Source organism: Hemicordylus capensis, chromosome 3, assembly GCF_027244095.1.
Source record: "Hemicordylus capensis ecotype Gifberg chromosome 3, rHemCap1.1.pri, whole genome shotgun sequence".
Classification (NCBI taxonomy): domain Eukaryota; kingdom Metazoa; phylum Chordata; class Lepidosauria; order Squamata; family Cordylidae; genus Hemicordylus; species Hemicordylus capensis.
Window position 1 is genome coordinate 61,816,318 of NC_069659.1, and position 22,682 is coordinate 61,838,999.

The following is a 22,682-nucleotide window of genomic DNA, read 5'->3' on the forward strand; positions in this document are numbered from 1 at the left end:
AATATGCAAAAGTCATTGTTCTTACACTATAATTTCTTTCTTTCTTTCTTTTCTTTTGAGCAGGGGATTGTTGAAATGTTTGCAACAAACTCATCAGGCATGTTCTGTGTTTTTCAGTGATATGAAGAAGGTTGGTGTGACTATTGTTGGGCCACAGAAAAAGCTTATTAGCAGTATTAAATCTCTAGAAATGCATACAAAGAATGGCCCTGTCCCTGTGTAAAAGTACCAAAATGTCAACGCTCAGGACACAACAAGAGGAAGCAGAGAAGTTGCTGCCAAGGGCATGGTGATGCTTGAGAAACTTCAGTACTTAAAAGGCACTCTTGTAACACTGTCAGAAACCTTATGTTTGGGTGGAAATTTCAAGCCTGCTAAGAGACTCTCATGTTGAGTTAAATTGCCTTAAAATAGGAATGAAAAATTGTTTTTTTCTATCTCTTAATCTTGATGGAGGGGTGCACCCCCCCTTGTAATAATGGACTGCTCAACCATATAACGCATTTGTGGAGGGGGGAAGTTAAAACTCCTTCAGCATAACCTAGAGCCATTCAAATGTTAATGGACTGAATACCATGAAAGACAAACAAATAAACCATGGATGTAGTGCTGTGGTTTGACTGATCGTCAACAGCAGCGAGGAAAAAAGAATACCCTTGCAGTATTTTTTTATATGCAGAAAACAAAGGAGACTAGTATTTTATTTCTTTAAAGTAATTCTTGTAATGCTATTAGAGGATAATACCTCAGACTTGCTTGGCCATATCTGCAACAACATATCTTGCAATATTCTGTTTCAGCTGTGGAAGGAAATACACAAATAATGTTTGGGTTACAATGGAGGCAATAGTTCATAAAATGCTTTGGTGCATTTTTTTTTAAAAAGAGTCTTAATTTTCTAAATAAAAGGAATATTTATTTCCCTTTTAATGTTTTCTTATTGTTTTTATTTATATATGTTTTGATTAGCATTAATGGCTGCCAAGTGCCAAGTTCTTTTAGACTTTGGCTGCAACCTAATATTTGGAAGGAATTTCAATGAAATCAATGAGGCTTACTTCCAAGTAAATGCACCTCAATCCAGAGGAGCTACTGTGCATGTAGAAAAAAGTTTGCATGCAAAAAAAAAAAAAAAAGTGGACATTTCCATGCACTACTTTGCATAGTACAGTCCAAGGGAACACACAATCATTTTCCCACAAGGAGACTAGCCTTGGTGTACTTGTTGGCATTATCCTCATGATCCAACACAAGTTTGCAAAATTGCATGTACTTTGATGTTTGCAGTGTGCGCATATTGTCAAATTGTGGCCAGATTTTTTAATTTGTTTAGAGTTAGAATCCTTTGTAAGAAACAGACTGTATGATATGTTACTTGGTGGCAAAATTATATGCTTAAAATAACCTGGGATCCAAAAAGGGAAAGATGGACGGGCAGATCAAGCTTTTTTTTTTTTTTGGCTGCCCTTTTACCTTAAACAAAAAAGAGTTGTCTTTTTTTAAATAAGGTAAAAGGGGGGACTTTCTCCTCACCCACTCCACCCTTGCTGCAGCTGCCACCGCCACTGCCCACAGAGAGGGGCGGCAAAATTTGAGGAGGGGCAAAATTTGCTGCTCCTCAAATTTTGCTGCCGTAGGCAAATGCCTACTCTGCCTCTCCATTAATTCACCGTTGGAGATGGACATCGTTTTCCTTAGTTCTCATAATAGAGATTGGCATCCACTTGGAGTAAATGATTACAGTATGCTTCTGAAAGTTTAATGAAAGATTGTACGTGTACAGTGTGTATTGAATGATCTCTAGATCAACAAGTATATTATATTCCCCTTTTTTTTTTTTTTTGCTTCATTTGGCCTCATTTCATCATCCTTCTCCACAGTAAGTAGCAGTGTTCACATTGATTCTAATTCAGTTATTCTTGGTAGAACTTCACAGGGGCAATGCAGTCTAATGCAGTATGTGATCCAATAATAATTTTTTTTAAATGAATTTCACTGCAGAATTCTGATATCCTAGCCATACATCAGCACTGGTGTAGCTAACTGGCTCACTTTTGTAACTTCTATGCCCCTCCAACATCCCTCTCAAAACATGGTACTAGAAGCCCAGGTTCAGCTTCTGCAAGTATTTGGTATTGACCAATCCGGTGGCAAGCACTTTCCTTCTCTGTAGATCTGATTTTCAGATCTAAATGCAAAATTCTTGCTAGCAGCAAGTAAATCCCTCTCCCACAAAATAATAATAATAATGTCAATGTTCTCAGTAGTACCATGAATTGTCAAGGAGGAAATATTAAATGGCTGGCGGGCGGGGGGATGTTCATTTATAAGTTTCAGAATAAATTTTAAAGTTTAATTATTCTTAGTTTTCCCTCATTGTCTAGTAATACTGTGGAACATTACTCTGAGCGTGCTTGGTTGGTACTAAGGACAAATTTCATCGTTTGTTCAAGAGGACATTAATTTTTGCAGAGGATTTTTAAACAGCTTTTAGTCTTCTCTTTCGTATAAATACAATTTTTTGTACTTTTCAGTGACCTCCTATAACCCATATACCCCATTTCCCCCTGTACATATGTAAACATAGCAGTGTACAATTCTTAACTGTGGAGTAGAGAATAATAGATTTTTTTGTGGCCATCTCCTGTACAGGACCTGCCTTTGATTATTATTTACATCAAACAAACCACACAAAGTCTTCACAAAGAATATGTACCATATTATGGATTTTGTATCTTTAAAATATTGTTTTACATATATTATTTATTTCTGTTAACATATAACATAGTTTTTGTTGTACTTAGAATCCAATAAGCAATGTATAGATGTGATTTGAACTGGCAAATCTGCATTTACTTTTAACTTTTAATTCAAAGCATTACTTACTCATTTAGTTTATTATGTTGTGCAATTGTAGATGGCCTATTACTAATGTAAAATGATTTGTAGTGGAAACATTTATATTTTTATAATAAACATAATGAAAGTATTTTTTACATTTTGGGATGGAGAGGTGATTGCTTTGAAACTGAGGAAACAGATTATTATTAGACACACTTGAATATTTGTGTTACATCTGCAATAGTTTCTGTAGCAACCTTTTTGCTTTTATGAGAAAGCTTCTTTATCTCCAGCTGAATTTCAAACTACACAACCAAAAGGGTGCTGTACATGAAGTTCCCAGGCCCATATATCTGCAAGCATGGTTGCCTTTGGATTGGAAAGAGCACCAATCAACTGTTTAGAGGAACACATCCAGAAAGCCTTTTCTACCATTGAATAGATTCAACTCACCCAATCAGCACTACTTGGATGATGAATACTGATATACCACTTTTCAGCAAAAGTACTCAAAACAGTTTTCAGAAATAAAAAAATAAGATGGTTTCCTGTTCCCCATAGGCTCACAGTCTTAAAAGGAACACACGGTAGACACCAGCAAATCACTGGAGGGATGCTGTGCTGGGGTTGGATAGAGACAGTCACTCCCCCCGCTAAATATAAGAGAATCACCACTTTGAAAGGTGCCACTTAGCTAAGTTAGCTGCCATCACATCTAACAGTGCTCGTTATCTCAATATATCTGAGCAAGCAGGTGCACGGGGAATCAAGCATGGTGCATGGGGAAATCACTGCTTTATGAGAAAATCTTTGGAATAAGATTCTTCTTTCAAAGGGAATTTTAATATTGCTTTGGAAGAGCCAGGTTTCCTGAAGATTTCTGAGAAACTGGCTTGAAAGCCTGACACTAAACTTTTGTTATGATATATCTATCTGCAAATGCAATCAAAATATTATGGCCCTACCAGCATGGTGGCCTGTTTTGTGATGTTCCCAAGCTGGACTTATTGCTACATCCCATCCATTCCTATATTCTGTGGCCTGGTACACAGATTTTAGAATCGCCAAGTAAGCTGATGATTCTCTTATGCTAGTCCAGGACCTGCAGTAGCTATGGACTGCAGGAAGCTGTGGGGAATAACTGTTGGTTGTTAACCTGAAAAATGTTTTGTCCACATTCAAGACATGCATTTTTGTCTTGATTTACACTGAGAAGATGTCAGAGCGATATTAGCTTCCTTTTTACAGTAGAATTGCAGCATTTTCTTCTAGCATAACAAGGAGCCAGCACAGAGGCTATCTAGTTTTTATTCATTTCAGTGGAGTTTGAAGTAGAATCCCACAATGGGAAAGTCAATTGAACAAAAAATACACAGCACCAGTACTTACTGGACTGCAGTTCCCTTCCACACAGCCAATGTGCAGTTTTATTTTAGTATACCTCTTGACTCTTTCTCACAGTGGAGGCTACGGAAAAGGTATACCAAACAACAGGGCAGAGCAGGTCTTCCCAGTCAAAAGTGTATATTTCCCATGAATTCTATGTGCCAGTATAGGAAAGGACTGAGAATCACTGGTTCAACTCACAAAAGAGGAAATAAAATAAAAAGTTGTTTGCACTAATTTAGGCAAGAAATATGAGCCGCCTTTGTAGTTCAGAGAGCATTGATCTGCTCTGGTAATGTTAGGATGCCAACACACTGTAAAAATGCTCTCTTCAGCCATATGAGGCAAGGTTTATTTATTATGCTTTCCCCTCATGATCATTTTCCCCCTGAATTTAAAAGCACCCTGTAATGCTCAGTTTCCTCTGGATGTTCATAACAGGAGGGATAATTTATCGTCTTCTCTGTGCCTTAAAAGTTTTATGTGCCTTTCGAAAGCAAGGATAATTTTAAAACACCAGTGTGTGGAATTGCTTTTGCATATTAAGCACCATCTTCCCAAGAAGAATGGGAGCAATGGGAAATGGTCCAATCCTATATTTAAAATTATTAACTGAGAATGATGAAAGATGTCCTGCTATATTATTATGCAGGACCTTGTGTGGTAGAGGTATTTCCGTTTGTTTTATTTGACACCGACTTGCATACTGCCCGGTTCCTCTTCAGGTAAGAGAGAAGTGCCCTTGAGAGCTACTGTAAAGCACACCCACACTACTTCCAAAGCCATGGCTGCTGCGTGCCTGTGACTCCTTAAGCACCTGTTTGTCCTACTGACACTAGGGGCTTTAGGAATAGAGATAGAGACTAAAAGAATCTCGCGATTCTGCTCTTTTGTCTCTGCTCTGAGCCCATCTGACAGGTAGACCAATATTCTCATCAGGCTTCCTTCCTTCCTTCCCTCTCCGCAGCACCATGAGGTAGCTAGATGCAGGGACACAGACTTTTTATCCTAGCATGTAATATTTTCCATAATAAACCTTTTGGACTCAAAGTCTCCAAGTACTCTTTATTAGGGATGTGTAAACTGGTTTAATAACTAACCAATTCGCACTTGAACTGGGCAGGTTCATGTTTGTTTTTTATTATTATTTTACATTTTATATCCCGCTCTTCCTCCAAGGAGCCCAGAGTGGTGTACTACATACTTAAGTTTCTCCTCACAACAACCCTGTAAAGTAGGTTAGGCTGAGAGAGAAGTGACTGGTTCAGAGTCACCCAGCAAGTATTTGGCTGAATGGGGATTTGAACTCAGGTCTCCCCAGTCCTAGTCCAGCACTCTAACCACTACACCATGCTGGCTGAACAATATGTTCAGCCTCGCACCGAACCAGACCTGGTTCAGTCCGAGATCAAACTGAACCTCTTGGGCCAGTTTTGGCCTGGTTCTAGGGTGTTGGTGGGCATTAAAATAGTGTAAAATAAGGAATTACTGTTGCCAGCAGCTACGGCAGCCTCAAGGGGGTGCCGTGGCAGCCGTGGGGGTCTCAGATGGCTCCCCCTCCCCCTGCTGGCCTACTCCCAAATCTCCCGAGGCCATTTTGGTGCTCTGCACATGCGTGGCAGCCATTTCCTTGGACTGCCACACACACAGAGAAGGCTGAAATGGGCTGAAACGGCCCCAGTAGAATCGGGGAAAGGCCAGTGGTAGAGTGGGAGCCACCAGAGACCCTACTCCTGTGGCTGCCACAGTACCCAAGTCTGCTGCAGCCACCACCGGCAGTAACAACAACAACAAATATTTATAAACTGCTTTTCAACAAAACTTTTCAAAGTGGTTTACACAGAGAAATAATAAATAAATAAATAAGCTTCCTGTCCCCAAAGGGCTCACAATCTAATATGAAACATAAGATAGACACCAGCAACAGTCACTGGAGGTACTGAGCTGGGTGTGGAGGTAAGTCATTCCTTATTTTACACTATTTTATTGCCCCCTTGAATCGGGCCTGAGCCAGCTCGAATTGAAGCCAAGCTGGGCCTTCCATTTAAGGGGGCAAAACTGAACATGCCTCGTCCAGTAAAGATCCGGTTCAGATTTGAGCCCAACAGAGCAAACCGGTTTTGTGCATAGTTCTGCTCTTGATGAGCTGCTCTCTACTCTCACATACCCCATTCTGAATGCACGTGCACACAAACACTGCCTTGATACTGCCACCCAGAACAAAACCCATTCCGCAAACAGATGAAAAAAATTAGAGAGAACATTGCTCACAAGCTGTGTGCTTCCCTCTTCTCTTGCATCAACAGGTATCATCACTACTATTATATTATATTATACTAGTGGGCCCGGGCACAGAGCATCTGTGCCTTAGTTGGGCTCTGCCCAGGCCCATCACCGCCGCCCGTGGCTCCGGCCGGGCCCGCCGCCGCCTTGCCCGGCTTCCCCCGCCGCCTCCTCCAGCCGGGCCCGCCTCCTCCTCTGGCTTCCCCCACCGCCGCCTCTGGCCGGGCCCACTGCCGCCGCCCGCAGCTCCAGCCGGGCCCGCCGCCGCCTCTCCTGGCTTCCCCCGCCGCCGCCTCGCCCGACCAGGCCCGGCACCTCGGCTCCTCAGCCTGTCCCTGTTGCTGCCAGGCCGGGCCCACCAGCGACCCTGGCTGCCGCTGCCGTTCTCCTGGGTGTGCCGCCAGGACCAATCAGGCACCCCCTTAGCCCAGCCAATCAGCTGGGCTGCCGGGACACATTTTTCCTGGGCACACCCAGGAGAATTATATATATAGATTATATTATATTATATTAATTATATTATATCATATATCATATCATATCATATCATATCATATCATATATCATATCATATTAAACATTTATATCCTGTTGTTGCTTCAAGGAACCCAGAGTAATGTACAAGATGATATTTGTCTTCATAACAACCCTAAGTGACTGGCCCAGAGTCACCAGGGAGTTTCATAGCTGAATGGGGATTTGTCTTGAGTCCTAGTCCGACACAATAACTACTACACCTCACTGGTTTTAATCTCAGAATGGAGAAGGTAGTCAAGGCAATGACTCTGAAAATGGCATGGATTCAGCAGCAGTTTACTATGAGCACTAGTGATGCTAATGGGAAAAGGAACAATTTAAAAGTATGGAAGTACAAGTCAGAGAACAGCAGGAGAGAAAGAAGCCTAACCAAATTCAAATTGCCAGTATACGGAGCAGACTAGGTTTTACTGGGCATGATGTGAGCATGTTCATTTGTCTTGAAGTGCATGAATAACCAATGGGGAGTGGTTCCAGGAAAACATCTGAGAACGTTCTCTGATGTTTCTTCATGGGAAGAAACCTGAAATTTCTATTCAGATTTCCGTTTCTCCTTGGAGGAACCCTGAAATTCTGTTTTGAAGTTCACTTTGGAAAAACTTCAGTTCTGACACCTTCCATGTTGCTGCTGGGATACTAGGAAGCCTGTTGAATTATTGCCTGGCAGCTTGCTAGTATCCTTGAGTCCATGCGGAAGATGCTCAGTGAGCACTAATCAAAGCCTGCTTTTAAAGAGTTGTGTGTTTTTTTTTAAAAAAAAATCTATCCAAACGTTCCCTTGTGGCCTGTTTTGGGGTTTGGCAAAGGAATACTGCCTGATGTTCTGTTTAATTTTTAAAAAATATATGCCTCATTAACTGGGTTAATACATGCCTAACTCTAATGGCAAAGCAATAAAAATCAATCCCTACAACAACGTGCTTTTGTAACTCCCTTTCCTCTAACTTGCGATGCTGCAAGGCTTCTGCCAGGGAATTACAGTGGAACAGGAAATAGCATGTACAAATAAGAGTAACATATAAACAGTGTGCACAGCTTGCTTGCTGTTCCAGACGATATGGCAAGTTGTGTCTTATCCCCTTTATTCTCCTTTGTGAAGCACTTTAGTCCCACTAAAATAAATCAACAGTCTATACATGCACAACAGGACATTTGCAGGCATAACTACTCATAAAACTGCAGCCTCCAACCCTCAACTATAGGTGCACAAAGAGAGAATTCACAATGGGGCCTTTCCCTGACATTCTTTGCACAGGTTTCTCTGGATCAGTACCACAGAGCAAAATCCAGCACCTATTTATATGTAAGAAACTGCTACAGTATATAATAGCCGTGTTTCCAGGGCGTAGCTATAATGGAGCGAAAAGGTTCAAAGAACACGGGGGCCCAGCTCCTGAGCACCCTCCAGCTCCACACCTCCCTATTGTCTTTGTTATCTCCCTCACCCTGGGGAGCCGCCAGAGAGAGGGATGAACACGGGCCCCCTCGCCCCTAGCTACGCCCCTGGGGATGTACGAAGCAGCCCAACCTCAAGCCACTTCGCCATCGAGCTGGCCCAGATTGAGGGCTTGCTCCCAAGCTGGACCAGGCCCAGTTCAGCTCATGGTCGAGCTGAATCCCCCAGGCCAGTCTGGGGCAGGTTCGGGATTTTTTAAAGAATGGTGAACTTACTGCCACCAAGTCCTTAGGGGGGTGCTGATGCAGCTGTGGGAGGTCTCCGGCAGTTCCCCCTCCCACTGCCGATGGGCTGTTCTGGCCCTTTCCAAGCCCACAGCAGCCATTTTAGAGGCCGCTATGAGCTCAGAGGAGGCCAGAACGGTCCATCGGAGACTGGAGGGAGGCCGGCAGGGGGAAGGGGAACTGCCAGAGACCCTCCACCAGCAGCAGGAGCAGCACATCCCTGAGGCCTCAGAGATGGTAAGTCCACGTTTTAAAAAAACAAAACACTTCCCTGGCACCCACAAACAGGGCCCAAACCAGCTCCAGTCCGAGCTGGGTCCCTCATTTGGGGTGCCAGAACCTAACATTCCCAGTTCAGTTCAAGCCCAGTTTGGACTCGAACTGAACCAGGCAAACCAGTTTTGTGCACACTCTTATTTCCAGGTAAATATGCATAAGATTGAAGCCTTAATATTGACATATTTTGCCTTTTCTGCTCTCCTTGTGTTTCGTATATAGGCAGCCTCCAAATCCACATCATTCTTATCTCACTTTTTTTTTTTTTTTTGCCATTTTCAAATTCATAGCAAGCACCAGCTAAGAGCACTGAATTCTCTAAAAAGTGCTGAGGATCAAGCACACAGGTATTTCACTTGTTCAAATCAAAAGTGAACACCTTCCAAATAAAACCAGAGACAACAAAGCTGGTTACATTTAAAGAGAGTCTTTCCCTTGCCCTTTCACTAAGGATGCATTTGCACCTGAACCATAAGAAATTGGCTTCAAAGGAAACAATTCTGTGACAGTGTTGAGAATTCTTCCATTAAGATCTAAAGCAGCATTCAGAATAATTGTTTTCTCTGGCTTAGTGCAAAAGGTTTGCCAGTAAAATCATTTACACTGGTTTAAGATTGCAACACAGGTATAGAAGTCGAATAGTTTTGTGAAAAAGGTTATTTTCTTTGTTGCTATTTGAAACTGTTCTTGAACATGGCTAAATGTCAGAGGCTGAAATTCAGGGCACATTCATCTGTGCTTAAGTCCCATCAAACTTAGTTTTGAATTGCTGTCACTGGCCAGTTCATTTTTATTTTATTTTTTGAAATGCAAGGAAATGACAGGAACATTTTGGCATGAAACTGAACAGTGCCCCAAAAGAAACAGAAGGTATATTTGATGTCAATTTTTTTTTTCTAGTGCTGCCATCTAAATGGCATAATCAGCCAGAAGAAAATGGACTATTCAGTCCTAGAAACCAATATAGATGTAAGTACCAATCTATTGATTTTGGTAAAAACGGAATCCTGTGATGGAAACATAAAGCAGTTCTAACCCAACTAGTATAAATAGGTTTGATGGGGCCCGTGTTCGCCCCTCTCCCCAATGACCCCACAGAGTGAGGGAGATAATGAAGAAAATCTGCGGGGCTGATAATGAAGGAAAGGTGGAGCTGAGGAGTCCTCGGGGGCTGGGTGGGGGCTTCTTTGAACCTAGCCACTCAGTTATAGCTACACGCCTGACAACTGCTCAATCCTCTTGGGGCAAGGGAGATAAAGCTGAGCACAAGAGGATTACAGTTACCACAATATCCTGGGCTACTCTAACAACCTTTTAGAATGTTGTGTTAAACAGTCCCAGCCCCTCTTCAGAGCAGTGAGAAGTTCCAAGGTTGCAGTGCAACCTGGGATCTGATTGCGTTGGGGGAAGAACTCACTGGAGCCTTAAGTAACATTTGGTTTGTTTAGAAATATACAAACTGAAACTTAGAGATCATTGTAATAGCATAGTGTTCCTATCAGTCAGCAATAGGTTACGTCACTTCCCAGTGAACAAGCACTTTCATGTAAGGCATTTATAGACACCAGACTTTACGGCTAGTTTATATATATATTTCCCCCGACTCTCTAAAAATCATGTGTGTGTCTCTCTCACACACAAGTAGTCTGCAACTCTTTGGGAGGGGCATGAAAGAACAAAGGTGGGCAATGAATCACCTTAAAAATTGCATCACCCCTTGAATCAGGCGAACATGATTACTTGCTAGCATCTTATGAGCCCATTCAGGTTGATCCCAACACTATTAAGAAGCCACTTAAGAAGTGACTTGAAAAACAATTAACCAGTGGTTCTGCCTAACAAGAGTTGGGCAGCTGGCATTAATGAATGCAAACCCTTTGTTTCCTACCTGAAACCTTGGAGAGTCGATGCCAGTCAGTGTAGACAATACTGAACTAAATGAACCAATGGTCTGACTCGATTTAAAGCAACTGCCTAGCGATATGCATGGAACCGGGCAGGTGAGGCTCAAAGGTGGGGGGGGGTACTGCTTTAAGGGCGAGGGATTGATGCACTTACCCCTCCCTCTACTTCCCCCCCGCCAGGACTCCATTTTTCCAAAGTCCAACAGGGCAGCAGTGCCTTTACTGGAAGTAACTGGAAGTATCTGACGCGCCTTCATGCGCCGGGCACACGTGCGTGCATGTCGTGGGTGGGTACACACACAGAGTGCGCAGGTGCATGGCAGGTGCAACATGTACGTGCCTGTGCCCGGCACGTGCAGGCACATCGGATACTTCCGGTTACTTCCAGTAAAGGCAGCAACAGGGCTGCAGGGAGGTATGCTGCGGCCCCGATAGACTTTGGAAAAACAGAGCACCAGCTGGGGAAAAGTGGGAGGGAGGGGTAAGTGCACCCTCCCCCACCCTTAAAGCAGTACCCTCCCACCTTCGAACCTGCGGAAACATCCGCCATTCAAACCAGTTCAGAGGCCCATAAAGCACCTCCAAACCGGTTCCATGCACATCCCTGCAGCTTCCTACTGTATGTTCCTATGTGTGTAGCACTCTGTTGAGATAAGGGTCCTGCCAGGGCTGCTTACACCTCCAAAGGCAGCCCCAAGACCATAGTGACAGGATTGCTGTGGAATGCCTTGAAGCCGCTTCCAGGAAGAAGCACAGTAGACAATGGAAGAAGTTCTACACTTCCGCCTGGAAGCACTTTTAAAGTCTTTCCGCAGCAGCCTCATCAATACATCATTCAACTTCCTTTGAAGTTGGACAGCAGCTCCCAGAAAGTCACTTGCCTCAACAAAGTTCTGCCCATCATGTCGCCCTTTCTCTACTACAATGAATGTCTGTGAAATCTAGCCATCCCCCACTCTTATGTTTTCTCTCCCATTCATCCCATCCTTGCACTACTCTATTATGGGAGATTCCAATACTCTACTCCAATACTCTACAATTCTGCTTTGTTAAGGGAGATTCCAATTTGTTCCTACCTGAGAACATCTTTGGATGCTATGATTTCCAGAAGGAACTGGAAATCCAAGTAACCTGACTTTCCTGTTCCTCAAGATTCTTCTTAATATCTGGAGCAGAATTTGCATCTGCCTTTCCTGTGGTGAAATAGACAGTAGCTTACCAGAAGACAAGTGTATTACTTCTGCTTCAAAATTGACAAAGAACTACAGAAAATAGGAAGCATAAATAATTCATGCTTCCTGTACTGACACAAGCAGCACCTTGAATCTTAGTATTAGTATTTATCTTCTTTGACATCCAGTTATGCATGCTGTAACTACGCTTGGGACAAATGATAACATTTTACTTGTGAGCAGCAGCTGTGAAAAAAGCCAATTCCATGCTAAGGGTCATTAGGAAGGGGATTTAAAATAAAATTGCTAATACTAAAATGCCCTTATACAAAACTATGGTGTGGCCACACCTGGAGCATTGCATACAATTCTGGTCACCACATCTAAAAAAGGACATTCTAAAACTGGAAAAGGTGCAGAAGAGGGCAACCAAGATTATCATGGGCCTAGAGCACCTTTCTCATGAGGCAAGGCTACAACACCTGGGGCTTTTTAGTTTAGAAAAAAAAAAGATGACTGCGGGGAGACCTGATACAGGTCTATAAAATCATACATGGTGTGGAGAAAGTAGATAGAGATAGAGATAGAGATAAATTCTTCTCCCTCTCCCATAACACTAGAACCAGGGGACATCCCATGAAAGTGATTGCCAGGAAATGGTAATCATAATTAGGAAGTAAAACTAACAAACGGAAGTACTTTTTCACACAACGCATAATCAACTTGTGGAATTCTCTGCCACGAAATGTGGTGACAGCCAACAACCTGGATGGTTTGAAGAGGGGTTTGGATAACTTCATGGAGGAGAGGTCTGTCATCGGCTACTAGTCTGAGGGCTATAGGCCACCTCCAGCCTCAAAGGAAGGATGCCTCTGAGTATCAGTTGCAGGGGATTAACAGCAGGAGAGTGGGCATGCCATCAACTCCTGCCTGTGGCTTCCAGTGGCATCTGGTGGGCCACTGTGTGAAACAGGATGCTGGACTAGGTGGGCCTTGGGCCTGATCCAGCAGGGCTGTTCTTATATTTTCGCTTACCTATGAACATAAGGTTGCTACAAATATGTATATAATCAGAGCAGATGTAGTGCTAGTGGTAAGAATACATAAAACAACAACAACTTTATTTGTTAGCATCTCCCAACAAATTGTTGTCTGGGCAACTCACAACAGAATAATAGAATAAAATATACAATTAAAACACATAAACAAAAAATATATATAATAACATACAAAACAAAAATACCCCCCAAATTTATTTATTTTTTAAAAAAACAACTTATTTTAAAATGCTTGAGAGAACAGAATGTGTCTAAAAGAAACAAGTGACAATGCCAGGTGAACCTCACCAGGGAGGCTACCTGTGAAGGAATGAGGCCTGAACTTCCTTTTCTTGTAGAAAATATTTTTGTATTGCAATTGCTTTGCTTATTCCCCATGTTAAAAAGCTTTGCAGAGGTCAAATGTTCACAGCTCCTGTTCTACAGTTGGGTTTTGGAGGGAGAAGAATTTTACTGGTTTAATTCTGAAGGGAAGAGAGGGTTTTATTTGATTTGGTATGTTAAAAAAAATGAAGGGAACTTGAGTTGTATTGATTAGTTTGTTTGAAAAGATTTTGAGGGAAAATAAGAATATAAGGAGGCTAGCTTCAGCAGGGTTTTAGTACAAGTTCGGGAGCTGGGAGAGCCATGACGCTCTGGAGGATGAATCACTCCTAAAGCAGTTGAAGAAACAGTCTGGGATTGAACCCCCAGAACCGGGAACTGAGGCTGAGCAAGGGTCAAGCCAGGCTTGCTGCATAAGCTGACCAGGAGTGATTGCAAGATGACTCTTGGTAAGGATTCTGAATGAGGACCCAGTATTCATGCAGGATAGATTGGGTGCATTTTTCTCATGTTTTATGAGGCGCTTCACACAACCTGTGAGAAGCACCAGGAGGGTTAGTATGGGGAGAGCAGACTTGGTGCGAGGAGAGCGGGCTGCCCAAATGACTACTGGTTCTGCCATGAAGCCAGTGGGGGTGTGGGGATTGGGGGCCACCCAGCCCCTGGAAGTCCCAGGATGTTTTAGCCTCCCATTGGGGGTCTCCTCGTGTGTTGCCATGATGTGGAGCCACGCCAGCACATGATCAACTAAACGGGGCTAGTGGAGTGCTCGCTCCGCTAACCTTGTTTAAGTGGAGAGGAGGTTTGCTTTGCTGCTGGGAGCTACACAGCTCCTGTGGCAGCAGATGACCAGGAGAAATCAAGCTAGGCTCTCTTAGCCCAATTTTTCCTGGTTGTGAGAACAGCCTCTATTTCTTCCTTTGTTTGTTCTTCTGTATAAAAACTATTGTTTTTATACATTCTGTGTAAAAACTGTATTTTAAACTTTTCTTGTTTTGAAGTTAAAAATTTGTAGCTACCATCGGTTTCCCCACCCCACAGTTCGAAGGCTTTCTGCCTCAGCTTCATCAGCAAACACAGCTTGTCCCTTATTTAGCCTTAGGTCCTGCTCTCACTTCACAGTTCTGGGCTGTCAGTCCATGACTGCTGGGACTAAACTCTGCTGAAGGCAGCCTCCTTATATTCTCTGACTTCCCTCGCTTTTTTCTGAACCATCCAATCAACACAACTTAAATACCATCCATTAAAAAAACAACAGCAATCAAATCAAACTTTCCCCTCCAAAATCAAACCAGGACAATTAATCTCCCTCCAAATCCAAACTGTAGAACATGAACTGTGAACTCTTGACCCCTGCTCAGCTATTTAACATAAGGAGTAAGCAAAGCAATTGCAATACAGAATCTTATATACAAAAGGAGGAGATTCATGCCCCATTCCTTCACACTACCTCATAATGTTTTTACATCTCAGGCAAAACGGGCAGGGAAAGAACTATGTACACCATCCTGAGTTCCTTGGAAGAAATGTGGGGAATAGAAGTAATGAAGATTGTATGTCATCATAAAAACTGATCTCACGTAGCCTTCACTGTGAAATGCTGTTCTTTTGCCCAGTATGACAGAGAGAGTTTGCTTTTTAAAAACTGTCTTTCTAGACATTTGAGAGGAAGTTGGGAATAAGTTCAAGACAAGTTCTCTCTGAACCAGCCTACATTAAATAAGGAAGTCTGGAATTCTCCCTTTTTAGTTAAACTCATGTTCTCTAAGCTATGACCTTTTGAATAGATGGGGAACAATATAATGAATGATCACAGATTGCTCCAAAAGATACTGACTGAGTAAACTGTTACAGCTATGAGACATCTTATGGTTTGTTTTGTACTATCAGGACATCTGAAATCTTGCTATATTAAAATTGAAACAAGAATTTCCCAGGCAAGATGATCTGTGATTGTATATAGGGCCACAACAGCACTAAAATGTCCCTTTTGAACACCCCATAAAAATGACATGGACCTTGGAAACAGATATTAAAAATATAGTTAAGTCTAGTAGGTGGACTGGGGCACTCCCTTGACAGAAGACTCTTGAGGACTTTGGGGAAGAGACTGCCACTTCTAAGCAAAAAGAACATTTATATCTTTGAGAAAAAATATCCTAGAAGTCACAAGGGACACATTCGAAATTTTATGTAGACATTGTGATGGGATGGTTAATTCTCCACTTGTGAAGTGGGGGCAGGGCGAGAAGAGATGTACCTAAAGTATCAAGTCTTTCAGTATTAGAGGGAAGTTAAAAACTTGTTTCCTTCACTTAGCCTCAACAAATCATGGCTCTTGTGCTAAGATTATATCTTGCCCCAGAGAATTCAGGTGAGAAACTGTATGCAAAATGAAAGTAATATATCATACATCTTTCACTTTAGCAAAATGGCAAGGGGTTAGCAGCAAAAAGCTACAGATACTGTGCTTATAGGGGTGCCATATTCCAGTTCCCCAACTCCCACTAAGCCTCTCAAGAATGAAAAGGAATTATCTATACACATTTTTTTAAAAACCCTCTGAAGTCCACCTTAAAATCTGCCCATAAGTCCATCTTAAAATTCGCCCATATATTTCTGTACCATCCTATATAAAAATTAAGAAGTCCTACAACATTCTATTGATGTGATTATAGAGTAGAACCTTGCTATCCACAGATTTGGCATCAGTGGATTTGCATATCTGTGTCAGGTAATTGACACCCGATTTCGCATACACACTTTAAAAAATAGCACCCCCCCAAAAAAAGGATTAATTCCACATATCTGTGGGTGAGTGAGAGGTGACCAGAAATTAACTTGGAGGTCATTTCCGGCTGCCATTTTAAGAAAAGGAGCCATTTTGTGGCTCATTTTTTAAAAAGCAATTTTATATGGAAAAATTGAGGACTTGAGACTGGTGGTGGGGGTGCATTCCTGGACAGCTGGAGAAACACTTACAAGTTTGGATTTAAAGTTGTGCACTGTGGAACCGTTTATCTCTCTTTTTGGTGTTTTTGGTTGGTTTTTGCCCTTTTCTCCAGCTTCCTTGAACTTAACACCCCACTTCCCCATTCCATTGACTCAATACCTTGATATCCCATGGTTTCGGTATCTGCAGTAGTAGCAGAGAATGGAATCCCTGTGGATACCAAGGTCCACCTGTATACAGTATATTCTAGGATTTAAAATTCCAATTAAGGCAAATTTACTCATGCACCAACACGTACTAAAATAATAATTTAAGGCTCTGGCTTCAATTTCTGTACCATGTAAGCAGAAAACACATTATACAGTCACACACATTGTGCTCACTTACAAGTTATCCTTCATGAACACACACTTGCTTTTGCTTTTAGTCCCAATACTCATTGTCTGCAGCTATGGGATTATGTCTTGTCCTGCTTTATTTTATGATAATTTTCACACTTCATACATTAATGATAGAAAGTATTAATTGCTTTTCTAAGTATACCCCTTTCAGGACTTTGGTTGGAGAGTGGTATATAAATATTAGTTGTAGCAGTAGTTGTAGTGGTGCCACCTAATGGTGCAGCGGGGAAGTAACCTGCCTAGGGAGCAAGAGGCTGTTGGTTCAAATCCCCACTGGTGTGTTTCCCAGAATATGGGAAACTCCTATATCGGGCAGCAGCAATATAGGAAAGGGCTGAAAGGCATCATCTCATACTGCACGGGAGAAGGCAATGGTAAACTACTCCAGTATTCTGCCAGCTACATGGCTCTGTGGTCGCCAGGAGTTGGCACCAACTTGACGTTACAACCTTTCCTTTAGTAGTAGTAGTATAGATAGATAGATAAATACACACACGAGAGAGAGAGAGAGAGAGAGAGAGTTATACATACTAACCATTTGGTGAACACTTTGCTAATTTATCATTATAATGAAGATGGCACAACTTTAAATCCAAACTTGTGGGTGTTTCTGCAGCTTCTAAATACACTTCATCTATTGTTTGCAGTATCCACCTTGCTTACAACCCAATGCATTTCAGTATCAAAAAGACATCGTGTAACATATCTCCTTATGAACCATTTCCTCCAGTTTTCTACAGAATGCAATTCTTTTCGAGTAGGTAAAATATTGGCATACCCACAATCAGCAAGAGTAACAGGGACTGGCCACGGAATGGTAATAGACTTGTTATGGCTTGACAGAACCTGTTTATAACACACGAGGGAGTTTTATGACAAGTCAATTGGCACTTTGAGAACTTTGATTGCCTCCTGTCCACTTGTCCACAGCATTTTACCTATTTAATCAATGCTCTGGAATACCTTTTAGGGAGAAGCAAAAACTGGGGCAGGATCACGTAATTTAATTAAACCTATGCACCTTTTGCTGTTGCTGTCTTTTAAAGGATATAAGTAGATGTGAAAGTGCAGCTGTAACAGTTTTACAGACTGTTCTTCAGGGATTGGCGAAACGCTGCATTTTAATAGTGCATCAGTTCTTGCTGATTTAGTGTGTAATGAAACCCCTGTCAGAGTAGATATTACTTTACCTTCAAGTCAGTAGGACTTATGCCATTACAGTGCATACTAATTGTGCCTGGAAGCCTGGAAATTAAGCCATCAACTCAGTAGTGAAGGGAAGAAGAAAAAAGAGATGTTCCTTTTTCTCTCTCTCTTCATGGATGACAGGGATAGCTAAGATGAGATGACTCCAGCACAAGTTACAGCTGTAATTGTCTTCTTTATATTATCTACCTAGGGTGCAATCTTAGCTCATTGAGGCCAATGTTTCCATTGGCATTGATTTCAAAGGGATTAGGGTTGTATACCAAAGTACTTTCCTCATTATTACCGTACAAAATCCCTATATAATCATCAATGTATTTATCCTTTGTAACACTCCCTTGAGGCTAGAGAATGACTCTTGTTCTCATCTCACAAATGGAAAGTGGGAGCACACAGAGGGAACTTCTTTCAATATATTTGAAAAGAAACTTCTATGAGAATATGGCAGAGAGAGCTCGGAGTGTCACTTGAAATGTTGATGTTGCTTATTGGATTCTTCTGCTCAAGGTTTGCTGCCTTTCACGATCCCACATTTGAAGGAGAGGAGAACTGGTCTTGTGGTAGCAAGCATGACTTGTCGCCTTAGCTAAGCAGGGTCCTGGTTGCATATGAATGGGAGACTAGATGTGTGAGCACTGTAAGATATTCCCCTTAAGGAATGGAGCCACTCTAGGAAGATCATCTGAGGTTCCAAGTTCCCTCCCTGGCATCTCCAAGATAGGGCTGAGAGAGATTCCTGACTGCAACCTTGGAGGAGCTGCTGCCAGTCTGTGTAGACAATACTGAGCTAGATGGACTTATGGTCCGACTCAGTATATGGCAGCTTCCTATGTTCCTATGAGGATTCCGAAAACTTCTTTTGAGCTCAGGCACTGAAAGGTTTCTATAGGAGTGAATTAGGTTGACAATCAGGGGGAAATACCCATGGCCCCCGTGTGTGTGTGTGTGTGTGTGTGTGTGTGTGTGTGTGTGTGTGTGAGAGAGAGAGAGAGAGAGAGAGAGAGAGAGAGAGAAATCTATACTTGGATGATACTACTTTTTATCAGTCACAGTCACTGAGCACCTGGTCACAAGAATTGTGTGCTCCAGTTACTATCTTTACCTAGCATGCCCTCCTTGACCAGTTGTCACAACATATCCATGGGTGAGCAAACACTTATAAAATGGAGAACAAGACATTTTGCTGGGAGACCTATAGCAGCAGGTCTCATAGGAACATAGGAAGCTGCCATATGCCGAGTCAGACCATTGGCCATCTCACTCAGTCTACACAGACTGGCAGTGACTTTTCCAAGGCTGCATGCAGGAATCTCTCTCAGCCCTATCTTGGAGGTGCCAGGGAGGGAACTTGGAACCTTGTGCTCTTCCAAGAGCAGCCCCATCCCCTGAGGGGAATATCTTACAGTGCTCACACATGCAGTCTCCCATTCATATGCAACCAGGACACATCCTGCTTAGCAAAGGGGACAAGTCATGCTTGCTGCTACCACAAGACCAGCTCTCCCTCAATCAATGCATATCCTATGTTGACTTTAGACCAGGTCCGATCTATCCTGCCTGGAGACTGAGCTCCCTGTCAAACCCTGCGCTACAACAAATCTGACCAAACACCACCCCCGGCACCCAACTGCAAATAGTCTCAAGATCCTTACGAACCTAATGGGAAATAGCCAACCCTGTCCTATAAACTAGATCATCTCCACCCAAACGGAACAACATAACATCAGGAGGCAAGTTAGCCAATAAAACATTCCACCTGGACAGGCCAAATACTCATTAGCCCCATGCACTACCTGAAGGACTGGAAGGCCCTAATCTTTATGCTGCACGCAGCCCTGGTGCTTGGAGCAAGTGATGCCCACACAGCTCGCTGGGCTTCTACTTGTCAAGGTTCCATAACCATGGCAGCATTCTGTCTGGGTCCTGCCTCGTCCACAGGGCCAGCCTGCAAAAACACTCCTTCTGTGAAATGCTCCTTCTGTGAAATGCTATACTGTTCTGTAACCTCAGGACATGTCTAGCGATGAAAAAGTAAGTAAGTAAGTAAGTAAAACTTTATTTCAGTCATAGACCAGCAATACAACAATATTAAAATAATGATGATGATAATAATAATAATAATAAGATGATAATATAAAGACGAAAAGTATATTGTGCTGCAGGCATTGTAAAACAAAGGACCCAACTAAAACCATAACCCTAGGGGACTTAGATGTCTGAGTGTTGATAACGTGAATAGTGGCCTAGTTATCACACCAAAACCTAACCATGGAATTAGCAAAGACAGAGACCCTATATGCACTGCTACCACAATGGGGGGAAATTCCAGAAAGGTAAGGTCCCTGGTGAGACCTTTCTCTATTCATTCCACAAGCCACTGCTCAGTGCACCAACACCCCTGAAAATAAACCCCCAAACCTGAGCCTCTCACTGCATCTGAGTGAACCTCAAGTTCAGCACCAGGAACTGGTGAAGGCGCAGGCATCCGAGGACTAGGCTCTTGAGTGAGGTCAACTGTTGCAGGGCTAGGTGTAGCTCTGTCCCCTTCAAGCTGTGCTAGACTCTCGGACAGGGATTATAAAAGATTAGAATGTTTAGTATATTTGGTCTCCCTATGAGGCCTGGTAGGAATTCCCGAGGGACCACCAGGGTCAGGTCCTACAGGCTTCTTTTTCTTAGATTTTTCCAATGCCTCCAAGTGTGCAATAAGAGCCTTTACTGGGCCCAAATCCTCCTCCTCCTCAGAAGAAGAAAAGACTGGAGGAGCTTATTGCACTTGATGGGTTTACTCCCGTCTTGCCTGTAGCCTTCTTAGGAGGCATACTGTCTACGCCCAGCACAGCAAGTAAAGCCAGTCGGAATGGCACAGCAGTAACCAATGCCTCACTACCCCCAAAATGCTCCCTCAAACACTAGGCCCAAAGTATAAGCATTCCCGTGACACTCTATGGATGCGAAAGCTGGACTTTGAAGAAGCAAGATAGAAGCAGCATTGACGCTTTTGAACTTTGGTGCTGGAGAAGACTTTTGAGGATACCATGGACAGCCAGGAAAACAAACAAATGAATCATAGAACAGATCAATCCAGAATTTTCACTTGAGGCACAAGTGACCATATTCAAGTTATCATATATATATATATATATATATATATATAGAGAGAGAGAGAGAGAGAGAGAGAGAGAGAGAGAGAGAGAGAGAGAGAGCTATCATATTGATAGTTATCATATTGATGATATCATATCATATTATGCAAAAACCCAGCTCCCTTGAGAAGTCCATAATGCTGGGAAAAGTTGAAGGAAAGAGCAGAAGAAGAGGACAACCAGCAGCAAGGTGGATGGACTCGATCACAACAGCAACGAATGCCCCACTGAGAGACCTTAAAGGCCAAGTTGAAGACAGATCATCCTGGAGAGAATCTATCTATGTGGCCGTTAAAGGTTTACACCGACTTGTCAGCACTTAATCAATCAATCAATGGCATAGTGGATACTGAACAGAATTGTCCTGCAAGTCACTCACAATAATTCTAAAAGCACACATAATGTTTTAAGTAAATTGTTTTACAAACTTTCTATCTGGTATTTCTTTCCAGAAAGACTGGAAAGGTTTACTGAAAGGACAAGGTGTTTTCACTTTTTCTTAAAACAAATGCTTTTCAGCATTTTGTGCAAAACCCTTCAAAATGAAGAGGATTTCATATTAGAGCAGTCAGTTAAATTCACTGCATATATTTATTTTGTTCTGCAAAATTACATCTGTGGTAGTCATTTCAACAATAGAAAATACTGCCAACTTTCCAGAATAGGGGAAGTTGGCAGTAGTTTCTATTGTTGAAATAGCTGCAGCAGATGTAGTTTTTACAGATGTATTCTCAATGCTAAGATCAGAGAATTTTGAGATACTAGACCAGTGTTTAGTCCTGAATTGGTAGAGATGCACAGCTATCTGAAAAGTAGGTAGATATTCACACCTTGTCATGAACTGGAGCTATATTCACAGTAATTTAATTTCTGTCTGGCTTCCATTTTAAATAAGTCACAAAACCCTATCTTGGAGTCAGCAACCTAGCAACACTTAAAAAAAAAAACTAATTTACCTGAATGTTGGGTTCCTTTGTCTAAAATCCAATTTTGCACACCTTCTTCTGAATACAGGGTTTTGTTTTTGTTTTATTGATTCTGCCTTTTGCCTTCCTTTGATGAGACTCCCCAGTTGAAGAACTCACCTTGTTAGTTTCCCAAATGTTTATAGAGTAGAAGGAATATATTGATTTAAATCTTATTGGCATGGTGACAGATTATAAATTCCATTTTTAGGAAATGATTGAGAATTCAGCTTCTACTTAACCTCTGGGTTTTTCATCCTATATCCTATATTTGGTAACAAGTGGGGTCTGAAACTTACTTTGTGGTAGTGTTGGCTGTTTCCTAGAGGCTTGATGATTGCAACATCAAATGGTGACTTGCATTTGAAAATGAGCCGTCACACAGCCCTGGATTAACCATAAGGAAAAACAAGCACGTGCTTAGGGCATCAAGGGAAGGGGGAACACCACAGAGTTTCCCCCCAGCTATCATACCCTTAACTCTTTCACTGAACATAAGAACAGTCCCGCTCTATCAGGCCCAAGGCCCATCTAGTCCAGCATCCTGTTT

At 42.3% G+C, this 22,682-nt stretch overlaps 1 protein-coding gene and 2 long non-coding RNA genes across 6 annotated transcripts in view; 2 read left to right on the forward strand and 1 right to left on the reverse strand.

Moving 5' to 3' along the window:
* The window catches only part of EPHA3 (EPH receptor A3), a 309,035-nt gene extending 306,039 nt beyond the window's left edge, over positions 1-2,996 (forward strand). For all 4 annotated transcript variants that reach the window (XM_053308876.1, XM_053308875.1, XM_053308878.1 and 1 more), the window contains one exon: positions 118-2,996. In XM_053308876.1, coding sequence (XP_053164851.1) covers positions 118-223 — 106 coding nt within the window. In that variant the 3' untranslated portion in view covers positions 224-2,996. The remainder of the gene's footprint in view (positions 1-117) is intronic.
* Positions 684-22,511, reverse strand: LOC128350468 (uncharacterized). Its single transcript, XR_008319343.1, has 3 exons — positions 22,432-22,511; positions 11,984-12,100; positions 684-800 (listed from the first exon to the last, which is right to left on the reverse strand). It is a non-coding gene; the product is annotated as an uncharacterized LOC128350468 (long non-coding RNA).
* Positions 8,830-22,682, forward strand: part of LOC128350467 (uncharacterized) — a 28,213-nt gene continuing 14,360 nt past the window's right edge. Inside the window, exons 1-2 of the long non-coding RNA XR_008319342.1 lie at positions 8,830-8,964; positions 9,904-9,972. This is a non-coding gene — a long non-coding RNA (uncharacterized LOC128350467). The remainder of the gene's footprint in view (positions 8,965-9,903; positions 9,973-22,682) is intronic.